This window comes from Carettochelys insculpta, chromosome 9 (assembly GCF_033958435.1).
Source record: "Carettochelys insculpta isolate YL-2023 chromosome 9, ASM3395843v1, whole genome shotgun sequence".
NCBI classification, from domain to species: Eukaryota; Metazoa; Chordata; order Testudines; family Carettochelyidae; genus Carettochelys; species Carettochelys insculpta.
This window is the reverse complement of record NC_134145.1, coordinates 33299094-33311647: the sequence shown is the minus strand read 5'-3', so window position 1 is coordinate 33311647 and position 12554 is coordinate 33299094. Positions and strand designations below refer to the sequence as shown.

General features: G+C 43.2%; 1 protein-coding gene and 1 long non-coding RNA gene across 2 annotated transcripts in view; one reads left to right on the top strand and one right to left on the bottom strand.

Annotated features, from left to right (window-relative positions):
• BRDT (bromodomain testis associated) overlaps positions 1-12554 on the bottom strand; it is a 45567-nt gene that overhangs the window by 20802 nt on the left and 12211 nt on the right. The window contains exons 9-11 of the mRNA XM_075003429.1: positions 7935-8087; positions 4875-4939; positions 411-534 (exon numbers count right to left, since the gene is read on the bottom strand). Coding sequence (XP_074859530.1) covers positions 411-534; positions 4875-4939; positions 7935-8087 — 342 coding nt within the window. The remainder of the gene's footprint in view (positions 1-410; positions 535-4874; positions 4940-7934; positions 8088-12554) is intronic.
• LOC142018014 (uncharacterized) overlaps positions 1-12554 on the top strand; it is a 37205-nt gene that overhangs the window by 22346 nt on the left and 2305 nt on the right. The window contains exon 2 of the long non-coding RNA XR_012646650.1: positions 10341-11503. This is a non-coding gene — a long non-coding RNA (uncharacterized LOC142018014). The remainder of the gene's footprint in view (positions 1-10340; positions 11504-12554) is intronic.

Genomic DNA, 12554 nt, shown 5'->3' with positions numbered 1-12554 from the left:
AGTTTTACTATTATGTAACAGGACATCAGTGGAGTTGACCTTTATTCTTACTATTCTAAGCTTTCTGAATTAAGCCATTTGCTTCCACTAGTAAACCACAGGGAAAGTTAAGCATTTTCAAATTTAAAACTCGTTGACTTTATGCAGTCTTGGTATCAGATACCGCCAGAAGAAGAAATGGACATCCATTTTTACTTAGCTTTATGAGAATTGAAAAGAGAATCAAAGAACAAAAGCATACACGGAAAAATAATCACACTAAATGTCTGCATGCAGTATATTTAAATATTAACTAGTGAACAAATATATTTAGTACCACTTTGACCAGTATAATCTGCAGATTCACATATGCATTTATTTAAAGTGTATGCCCCTGATGTCAGTTACACTTCTAATAAGACCATACATACTTTGTTCTTGATTTATGGATTTTGAGTCAGCAACTCTCCCAGAGACATTGTTTTGAAGAATATTTAATTTTTCAGGTTCTTTTCCATCATTCAGTGAATTATTCTGAGAAGATGAATTGGATGCCTAGGAGAGAATTAAGACACTTTTCACAACGTACTCTTATTGGGTAATACGTGCAGTGTTCTATAATATGTAACAGAAAAAGGGAATTGCAATGGTGGGTTACTTCAGTCTATGTAGGCTGGACCTGCAAGGAGGAAATAGATTCCATCCATACTGCAGCCAACTAAAGTAAGTTCTGCATAAACAGGTACTATGATTTAGTGGCAACTACTTCTGAAAGAAGTCAAATGAGGCAAATGTGACTGTAGCCCAGATTCCCCCCTTCAACAAGTAGAGAGGTTACACTGCAGCATTAAGTCCACCCAGGCCTGTTGACAGGTGCGGGGGTGGAATTCCCTGAGGGCCCCAGCAATTCTAATGGATCTGGGGCTCATCACCGTAGTGTCATGTGATGCACTTCAGATCCTTGTGCCCTGGCAGTCTGAGGGCAGGGTGTGTGTGGGGGGGGGGAGGGGGGTGTTATTGGCTGACACTGGAGTCTGACTGCTCTAGCCCCCACCCTTCCAGGAGCACAAAGGCAGCTCCCACCCACCTCTTGCCCAGGAGCCCAGCAATCTTGTCAGCTGCCCTGATGCCAACTCAAAAGGGAACTGTAGAATTCAGTATGAGAGTTCAGAGGTCTCCTGATGGGGTGGGGGCACCTCTCAAGAGTGGATTATTCAAGTCCCAATTATCAGAGGGGTAGCCATGTTAGTCTGTATCCACAAAAACGAGAAGTCCTGGAGCACATTAGAAACTAACATTTTTGAGCATAAACTTTTGTTGGCAAAGACCTGCTTCATCAGATGCATGTGAAGTTATTAAACCATTCATCCCTCTTAAGCTGCTGCTGAAGGAATTCTCCACACCTTTTGATTAAAAGATCAAATCATGGTGAAAGGGCAAAAAAAGCCAGGCCTCACCCACTACTATTTCAAGCATACCATACAGCTGACAAGAGTATAGTATACTTCCAGGAGAGGAAGCAAAAATAAAAGGACTAAATGAAGAAGATGCAGAAAGATTACAACTGCCAGGATCACTTTCAGAAGTCAGAGTACCTCCTAATATCATCACAGCAACTATGTTAGTTATGTTTGTGACCCCCTTCAGCTGCAAACTTATGTTTTGACATAGGAAGCCAAATCTAATTTCTCTTTAAAAAGATAATTGTCACTATTTGATTAATGGGAATTAGATTAGACCAATACAGCACTTCTGTATACCAGGAAATGGTAGTTGACCATGACTAGAATTTCAGAAGACCTTGCTCCAGTATTGGACTAATACGAGCCTGAAGTACACTACGTCTACTTATTTTGAAAGACTAAAAATTAGCTGTATGAAGATACTTGAGAAGTCTATTTGTAGATAAATCAGCTTAATGACTATTCACCTCTGTGACAATGCAAGTGGGCTGGCTGACAAAAGGCTGGCAGGTCTTTGGAATATTTTGAGGCCTTTGCTGTAATGGTGTAGAATGCAGAGGAGATATGATTGTGATTATACCTGAGTGGAGGAGGGAGAGGAGAAAAAAAGGAAATTAAATGTGCAACATCCCCCAATACATACAGGAAGTTGACAGATTTGTAAGCTATATTCAAAATTAACTGAGTGTTTTGAGATACAGAATAGCCAGATTTACATTCCAACTAGGTATTTTTGGGACAGTCAGCTATTTTTAATTGGCATCCCAGCTGAATAATTGATGAGCAGAGCATTCAGTTTTATACCAGAGTTGAGAAAGGATGAAGAATTTTGAGTCTGTTGGGGAGGTCATTAAATATTTGCAAGATAGCATTAAGGTAAGAGCTTCAATACGCTTTCCTCTGAGCTCAGGTTTAGCCCAGTTGAGGCACTTTTTAAATCAGGCCTGCTGACAGATGGGAGTAAGAGGAGAGTGGAAGCAAATGCACAGGAGCCCGGCGTTTCAAAGGGGCCCAGGACTCCTGGCTGCCACCATTGCCACAGTAGCAGGGACTGGGAGCTCCAGGCCCCTTTGAAAACACTGTGGGAGTGTCGATCCACGTGGCCTTTAATGTCTCGGGATGGGCAAGGGGGGACAGAACTATGCTCTGTGCAGTGCTAAAGGCCGACTGCCCTTGGCCCCACCCCTCCTACCTGAGGCTCCAGCCCTTTGGGGGAATGGAGCCAGGCTCCCCCACACCTTTGCCCCCAGTGCCCCTTGGCCCCACTGCTTCTAATAGTCCAATTAGTCTTTTCTATTTGCTGTTTGTGAGTAGTAAAGTGACCCTTACTGAAACTGCAGTATCTGAAGTGTTGGTAGACTGCATTTCAGCAACCTAGATTTGATTGCTTGACCACCATGACACAGAAGGAATGATGCTCATCATTACAAAGGGAAGCTATTGCAGGGTGTCTAACCTAACACGTCTACCTTCCCACCTTCCAGCAAACTCCAAAACAGGAGTTTTCTAGACAAGACAGTTCTCTTCCCATGCTATGACAGTTTCATATCAAGAACAGCTATTTCATTTTCTGCTGTGAAGATTTTACCTGAAGGAGAGAACATACTTTGTTCTGGTAGATTAAGTGGACTATCTTGCAAAAGCTGAGGCCACCGTAGTACTTTATGAGAAGGCTGTGTTTCTGATGGTCTTTGATTTTGCAAGTTACTAGTAAAAGAAAATGAGGTCTGCACTTCAGGAACAGCATTGCAGGATGTCTTTGATAAAGGCAATGGTATTTGCTGCAGGAAAATTTGAAATGTAATTTTTATATATTTCCCTTTCATTGATCAAGTTAACTCTATCTGTTCAGTTCTTCACCATTCCACCTAAGCATTTGAAAGTGATTTACTCTACTTAAATGCAGCACAGATCTGTTGTCACTAACATTTAAGCACTTCTGGGAATTCTATATGTTTGGAAATAGAAAATTATACCCATTTAAATTCACAGCGATGCATAATTTAAACTGAAGTGGCATTAACTCCTGCTGTCTGGGAGATCCTTTGGTAAATACATTATATTCAGACTCAGTTGCCAAGCACACTATGCAGGAAGTTGTAGAGAGACATGAAGCCAAATTAATTCAAGGCCCAGCTTGACAAAGAGGTAGCCTTTGATAAAGTCTTAGTTTTCCCAAGGAGAGGCTGAGAATACATCCATCCCTGTGGAGGCATTTGAGCCTCTGTCTTGCAAAGGCTACTCACAGTGCTCAGTATGTGCTTAAGTCTTTGCATGATCAGAGCTAGATTGTAAGATACATTCCAAGAAAAGGTCTTGCATAATCCATCTATAATGGATGGTGAAAAACAGCAGTGGAATGAAGATAGAAAAATAAGATGGCAAATTTAACTGGCTATGTGGCTAAGCATTCTGTTCTGAAAGGAAGGGCAGTACATTTGAAGTAGAGGAGCACTTCTCACACTCTTTTATAGGGGGTGGGGGTGGAGGGAAGAGTCCAAGCTGCCAACTTTCCTTGTGTCCCCACCCCTGTTTGGGATCTGACAGAATAAATATTGTGGGAAGAGTATGGGCAATGAGCGTGTCATGGACAAGCAGTTGCACTAGTTTATAAAATGGATATTCAGAGTGGAGTAAGCAGAAAAGAGATCTAAAGTGTTCTATACATTTAGGAACAATGAGAAGTCTTATGGCACCTTATAGACTAACACATTTTGGAGCATAAGCTTTCGTGGGCTTTCATTCATCTGATGAAGCAGGTCTTCGCCCACGAAAGATTATGCTCCAAAATATCTGTTAGTCTGTAAGGTGCCACAAGACTTCTCCTTGTTCTCAAAGCTACAGACTAACACGGCTAACTCTTTGATACTATACATTTAGGGTCATGTTAGAGGAAGTAGCCTTAAAATTTTGCTCATTGTTCATGTTAGCTGTAAATATCAAATACTTCCCACATCTGTCACTATATCTGACCTAATATTTTACTTGAAAATTTGTGCAAGTTGTATGTAGCTTACCATGGTTTATTAGGGTTGATTCACTTTGACAGTTTCACCTTTTACACATTAAGCACACTTAATAAATAAAACCTTGTTAACCGTTACCATGTAAGAGTTGCCTCCACACTTCTCCCCAGCCCCTGTTATTTCTCCACCTAGTCTGGTCCCCAAATGCTTGGGTAATGCTCCCACCCCACTAGTTGGGATAGCTTTCAGCAAGGATGTTTAACTCTGAACTCCTGCAGTAAAACTTTATTCCTCCTTTTGAGTCAGGTCAACCAAATTAGACCTAAATGTTCAAGATTGTAGCAAACAGCTGAGAACAAAAGCTGCTTCAGTGATTTCAAGCAAGCAATACTAATCAGCAAAATGACAAAGCTTTTAATCTAAATGTAAAGTTGTATGCATTCTAACAAGACAAAGGGGAATTTACCTCCACTTGCTCTTTAGATGAAGCCAGGCCATTTTGTCTTGTTCCATTTGGCTTTGAGCCTATGTCTGTAATCAGAAAACAAAAGTGAGAAATTCAGGTAATCACATCTGTCAAATGACGCTCATTAGGACATTTTTGATCAGTGTCGCAGTAGCAAGCTTGCGGGCAGCAATTCTGGACCCAAAGGCAGAACAATGTCCCCTCCATGCATGCACAAGCTCTGCCCAGAGACACAGTCTGCCAGACTTTTAAGCAATGCTGCACCTGCGCGGCTGGTGAACTGCCTATTGCACTATGTGGTGAGCTCTACTAGCATGGCCAGGGCTTCCACGTGCCCACATGGTAGGGTTGCTAACTGCCTGATCACACAAACCCAAAGACCCTTGCCCTGCCCTAGACACCACACCTTCCCTCAGACCATACATGGGCCTCTGTTCACTCTCTCTCCTCCCTTAGTCACTTGCTCACCCCCACCCTCACTCACTTTCCCCAGGCTGGTGAAGGGCATGGGAAGGGGTGCAGGAGAGAGTGTGGGGATCAACACTTCTCTATGGCAGCCCCAAAAGTGACTGGTGCACTTCGAGCAGCAGCTCCAGGGTAGGTGAGCCACGTAGTTTCCCCACACTGCTGCATGCAGGCATCACCCTCACAGCGCCCAGTCAGTAGGAAGCTACAGAGTCAGTACTCTGGACACAGTCGGTGCATGGACCGCCCAAAGGGGCTGCAGGGATATGCCAATCATTTCTGGGAGTGGTGCAGATTGAAGTAAGTCAGTCTTAGCTGCCCCCACCCACAGCTGGTGCTGACAGTGCAGTGAGGCTAAGCTCCCCCTGAGCCCTGGCCCCATGCAGGGGCTCAGGAGAGATCGCTTTCTCCTCACAATCCATGGAGTGGCTGCGGCCAACCCCAGCAGCTGCAGACGAAGATGATCCTGGTAGGATCTACACCCTAGTTGTCATTGCAACTTACACAACAAAAAAAAAACAACCACAGACTAGGGGTGGGATTTAGTGTGCAGCTCAGCCTAAGGAGGAATAAGGCTGTGGTATCCTGGCATTCTCCAGTGTCTGGAACAGCCCCCAACATAACAAAGCAGCCCTAGACCACTGGCAGCCTCAAGTACATACCCATCCAAGACTACTCGTCCATACAGTCAGGGCATATATTTTCATTCCTGCTACCACAGGTGTACTCTGTATTTAGTACATGAGTTCAGAGCTAGTACAGGTATGTCTCCTTGAGCTAGACATGACATCTCCAGCTCCAAGTCTGGACTTTCCCTTAGAATATTCATTAACTACATTCATATTATTTCAGTTGAAGTGATGGATGAACACACACGACATTAAAACTGATTAAATATGTAATATGCTGCCATTGATTGAAAACACCTATACTAAAAGCCAGGAACAATATTTTTAATTCTGTTAAGTGAAATACACCTGTATTTCTACAGTACTCTGTTTTAACTGATATTCAGTCAACCAACCAGTACTCTCAAATAACTGGCATTGCCACCTGGTGCTATCCCAGCACCTAGCTTTTTTCTTTGGGCTGGGGGGTAGGTAAGAGGGGGCTGTTAAGTAGATGTGAAATAGTTAGACATTTGAAGTAGTGACAGACATAGTTCAGAAAAACAAAATTCCTAAACTTAAAGTTTTAGGGGCAAGACAAATACCACAACTATTTGGTCTGGGAATTTCACTAAGACAGTATCACCTTGAGATGAGCACACTGTATTTTGAAGGTAGATAGACACCCTGAAATACTACACCATTCATAAAAACTAATTCCAGCAATAAGAGAAAAAAATCCTTTTAAGCATATCCATTTTCAAGGCAGCTAGCATAGTTAGGAAAAGCCCAGGAAGTTTCAAAAATTCTGAATTTGATGTTTTGGCTTAAACACAGACAATATTGAGCGTTCAACAGTTGATATCAGTCATCATTGATTGTTCAGTGAACTGCAAGGGGAGAGAATTTTATGCAAGATTTATGCATCAGTCTTAACAAGTTTAAGTTAGGTTCCCAAAAGTCAGTGTGCAGAGGGCTGGTCAGCCGATGTGGGAGGCGGGCACAAAGGTAGCAGTTGCCCCTGGGTCTAGCTTTCAAAGGGCCCCTTTGAAATGTTGCTGTATATGGCTGTGAGGGAGCAGGTCAGCCACCCTCCCACCTTGTCCCAGGGCCCATAGTGACAGTCTAAGAGAAAGTTAAAAAATGAGTTATGGTAAGCTATTTAACCCACCATCTTCTGTCAGTATGAGCTATGGGCATTGAGCTATGCTTTTGAGTTTGAAACAGCCCCATGATATACAATTTATCCTGAACAGTTTTAAAAGTTCATATGAATAATACACGTCTCATCCCCCTGCTTCCCCAGAGACAGGGATTTAATGAGTTACAGTAGGCAAAAGGCAGTCACAAACTCGCAGTAGTCTGGGGCTTTTTTAATCCAACCTTGGAATTTTGAATTGATTTCAGAATGGAGCAATATAAAAAAAAGCTTCAAGTAATTCTGGCCTAATATTTTGGAAAAACAGTCAGCTTGAAGTAAATTCATTAGAAATGCTGTCAGTAAGAGTTTTAGGTTCTATACCTGCCCTTATCCCTCCATATCAATTTTTTCTGTTTCTTAGAAATAGTTTTGCTATCATGTGCTAGGGCTACATACAAATGAAGTATGTCTGTAGTCTTCAGGGTAGTAATTCTAATCCACATACTTGTGCAATGCCCTTTTTAGACAAATATGAATGAGATAAAAGCATGCTTTTAATAACCTAATTGCTTTAAGTAACCTAGCATATAGTTGTAACAATCTCCAATATAGATAACTTCTAGAACCAAAGTGTTAGTCATCCAGTTTTAGTGTGTTGTTTTTTTTTTCCTAAAGAAGTTTATCTGTAAAAGTTCCAGGTATTTCTACTTCACAGCATTCAGACAATGGCACATCTAGCCAGTCAGTAGGCAGAGAAGTTTGCCAACTGACACTTCCTTATAAAACCTGAAGCATCAGGACTATAATTGGGAGGAGACAACATGTTATACAATGAAGTTCTCTGACCTGATTCAGAGTCACTGGTATCTGAGGAGCTAGAATCACTGCTAGTGCTACTGCTACTGCTGCCGCCTCCAGAGTCCGAGGTGGAGCTGCTGGGGCTACTCTCACTCAGTCGGGTTGGTCTGCCAATGACCTTTGGTCCAACTTTATCTTCAGCTGCAAAAAGAGAAAAAGAAGTTAAAACACAAAGTACTGGAAGTCTGAGGACTATAAAGTGTTAAGATTCATAAAGCCATACTCAGGCCTGCATGCCAGCTGTGTGACTGCCAGGACTACCTTTGCTAAATGCATCCCACTTCTCACAAGGAGGGCAACATGTACTGGACATTGCTTTGGACAGCCTGACCCCTTGTGGGAAGGGGTGTTCTAACGCTTAGTCCTTTAAGACCAAAACCAGCAATTTCTGCTACCCTGAAGATGAACAATTTAACTCAGAGGAGATTTAAGACTTGGAGAGTGTTTCACAGCCTTTGTTTTTGCAGACTAGAGCTTCAGATAGCTAACTTAAGCAAGCTGCAGCTACCTGCCAGGTATGGAACCATTAGTACCAGATCTGGGGAAAGAAATATACCTACGTACCATACATGCACACTCACACAGAACAAGATATAAGCAAAAGCATGAAGATATCCCCAAGATGCAGGCAGGAGACAGGTGGGGGAGAGAAAGGAGGAAGAGCAAATATTTCTATTATGAAGATTGCATCTCTCACTGAAACATTTGGAACTGGAGCCTACCGGTAATAGGATACTGGTTTTGACTGACCACTAGTCCAGTCTGGTATAGCAATTCAGATGTTCCTAAATTTGCAATGGTGGCAGTTCCTGGACAGGAATCTCATCAAGAGACAGAATTAAACAGCCAGACAAACAACAGTTCCAGTTCAGATATTTGTTCTTTCTTCCACAAGTCTATGCAGTGAGCACATCTAAAATTATGGGAGTGTTGCTAAAAAAAGCATTATCTAGAACAGAATTCTTATTTATTCAGTTCTTTCCTCCAGCTTTAAATCAGGAAGGAAACCAGAAATATGTTGTACTTCCCAAAGTGAATGTAGATAGGATCTTTTCCTTCTCCCAGAATCAATAAGGGCTACTTAAATAAGTTCACAATCAGAGATAATGCATGATTCCTTCTCCTCCCCCAAAGAGTTCAGTTTCATTTTTTCACCATATGGGATTCAGTGCATGGACTGATTTTCTACTGTGCAGTCTTCCCTTACAAAATTCTGGGGGATTGAGATTTAGAACAAACTTGAGAGCTAAGTAAAATCAAGCCTTAGTTCTTATTCGATAATCACTTTAAATTGCTGTCATGTGCAAGACATCAGCTTTGTCTCCCTGTTGGAGACAAGACCCAGACTTCCCCGTGATCCACCTCAAGGCAAGGCATGATAGAGAATTTATTAGATTAGAGTAGGTATCACCTGACTCCACTAGGGAAGTTAGGTCTACTTAGACCACACACTGAAGGTGTGGAAGGTGGGGGTATAGCAAGACCAGTGTATACCTAATGGTATAGGTGTGTGAAAAAAATCCTACATGGGTTATGCTAGGCTAATGCCTCACAACTAGCAAGAAGCAGCACTGTCTTCACCATGATACTAGGACACCTGAGTAAGAGTTGATAGGTTTATCATCAACAGGTGCCCCCCTGCCACACACACACACACTCTCTCTCTCTCTCTCTCTCTCTCTCTCTCTCTCTCGGACAGAGCTAAAGCAAGAGTTTGACACATACCTTGAAATGTACTTTGCTGAATATTTAGAGTGCTCATCTTCCGTGCAGAACTGCCAATAGGAGGTTTTTTTTTTTTTGTTTTGTTTTTTTAAAAGCCTTAATGTACCAAGGTAGCAAATGCCTGAATGGATCTTGTCATGATCTTCATAATTCATATAGCTTAGTAGGGATCAAAGCATAAATACAAACAGAATCCAGCACCGAATGCTGGAGAGCCTGGCATGGATGCAGATTCTTCAGCTCCTACGCTACCAACTTACATCAGTATAGCTGCATCCCTCATGTGAGTGGAAACACCAAGTCAGATACACCAACCTAACTCCTGGCTTAGGCAGCACTATGTCAATGGGAAGTTCTCCCCCACTGATGGACTCCACATCCAAGAGGTGGAAACTCACTAGGCCAATTGGAGAAGTTCTTTCAGCTCAGGTAGTGCCTTCGTAGACTACTATAGCAAGGGCACTACAGAGCTCTAAGTGTAGATAAGCTCTTATCATATGCATTCTAGAAGTATGAAGCCTTCAATACAGATTTACTGTTGAATTTTAATCTGTCGATACTGGAGTTCAAGAGAGCCTTATGTTCTCCCTCAGCTCCACTGCTGAGACTGCTAGGTGCAATAAGCAAGATATTTCTTAAGGACCGTTTTTAACTGCACACTTTTTGCAGGCATTTGGCAATGTCTTTACCATGTGAAAGAAGAAATGGAGGAGGAGGAGAATGAGTCTGATATGCATACCGCCGCAATATGATAGGATTTGAAAGAGGAACTTAGACTGCATCTGCACTACAAGATAAAAATTGAATTTCAAGACTTTAGCTCAATATTAAAACAAGGTTGTCTTCACGCACTGTTAACTCAATTTATTGAGCCATAATGGAGATTACAGAATACTGATATTATTGAACAGCTATAGCATCTATCTTGAATTTAAAAGTCTCAAATCAAGACTAGTGTGGAAGCACCATGTCCTTAATTTGAATTTGCTAGCCTCCAGAAGCGTCCCACATGCATCCCACAAAGCTACACCTTGACCTTCCAAGTACGTCTGCTTCATTGTGCGCTGCTGTCAGGAGTGCAGGAAGAAGGTCAAAGTAAGCCCACAAAGTTTGGATTGAATTTGAATTTAAATTTTAATTGGAATTTAGTAACTCAGCCCTACAAAGAAGGGCATCCATTACGAAAAAAATCCTTTTGCGTCACACTGCATTGGTAGCCATCGCACTTTATCAGTATGCCGGTACTGCAATTGTGAGCACTCAGGGCAGGGATCCGATTAGCACTTCTCTGGCTTCCAAGAGAGCCCCAGCATGGGCCCTCCAGGAGATTCTGGATCTCGCTGTCATTTGGGGAGACCAATCGGTGGCAAAGAGACTTGCCATGGCCAAGAGAAATGCAGCCATCTACGATCAGATGGCGCACAAGATGGCAGCCCAAGGTTACTGCTGAGACTCTATACAGTGCTGGGTGAAGGTTAAATAACTACATCAGGCTTATCAAAAAGTCCAGGAAGCTAACCCGCAGTCAGGGGTGGCTCCACAGACCTGCCACTATTATCAACAGCTGCACATGCTGATGGGGAATGACCTCACCATTGAGCCTGGACTGAATTACAACAGTTGTGGAGGCTTTGGTGTGGAGTTCCAGGTGAGCCCAGAGCAGCAGTGTGGCCTGGAGGAACAGGGCAACAGAGAGGAAGAAGGGAGCAATGAGCATGGCACAGAGGAAGTAGTTCCAGACAGCCCAGAGCTCTTCAGAGACCTGGAACTGGTCCCCTTCATGCTGGTCACCTCCATGTCAGTCCCTGAGCCCTCTGGAGCAAGCCTTTCAGGTGAGTCTTTACTCTGCCTGCTAGAAGCATGTTGGGGTGGGTATAGCTTTAGGATTTTGCATAAGTACAGGTTTGCTAGCTGAGATGCTGGTGCCCCTCAGAACAGCATGTTAATGTTTCTGGGGATGGAACACTGCTCCTTTTTGGAGATCTCCTCAAAGCCCTCATCCAGACACACTTGTATTTTTTTTCCACAAGGTTCTTGGGCAGGCCTGACTTGTTTCAGCTTCCATGGTAGGACACCTTGTCATGCCAAGCAACCAGATTAGCCACCTAGCATCATGGCACCACCAAGCATTTTAGAGAATTTGCCAGTCTTTTGGTCACACACCAGGAGCAGCTCTTCTCTCCCCCCATGTCTATTTGTTTTAGGAGGGTGAGGCCTTCTCTGGTAACCTGCAGAAGCATGGGAATTCACTTAGCAGACACCCACCCCCCAACATGCTTCCTGCCTTTATATTGGCCTGCAGAAACCAGCAGGTGCTCCATTCCCCACCCCACAATGCAGTTTGCGAGCTGTGTGGGGGGGGTTCCCCTCCACATCCCTTTCCAACCAGCATTTATTTTAATTTTATACACCACCATCCCCCACACCATGCTGCTGCTGCTGCGCTCTGCTGAGTTTTTCCCCTCCCCTGTTCCTTCCTTACCAAGCACCATTTATTTTCAGTTCTCTGCAATCCCCCTGCACCACATGGGGTATTCCTCTGCTGTGCTTTTCCTCTCATGTCCCTCTACATGCAGCCTCTCAATTTTTTCCTTTTTACATTTTATTGTGCTTCGAATTCCCACAGGCAGCCATCCATTTGTCACTGCCACAGGACACCTGGCTAGGACCCCGGCAGCTGCCCCTGCTTTGCAGACCTTCCCATTCCCACCAAAGTAGGACAGTTGCTTATAACTTACCCTGTCCACAGAGCAATGTGCTGAAGAAGTGATGGCAACTGAGGTATTGTGAAATGGACACTTACTGTCCCATCCTTAACCCTTGTGTCCTGCAAAAGTATACTTTCACTGATAATACACAGAAAGACCCAGTCATTGCACTTCA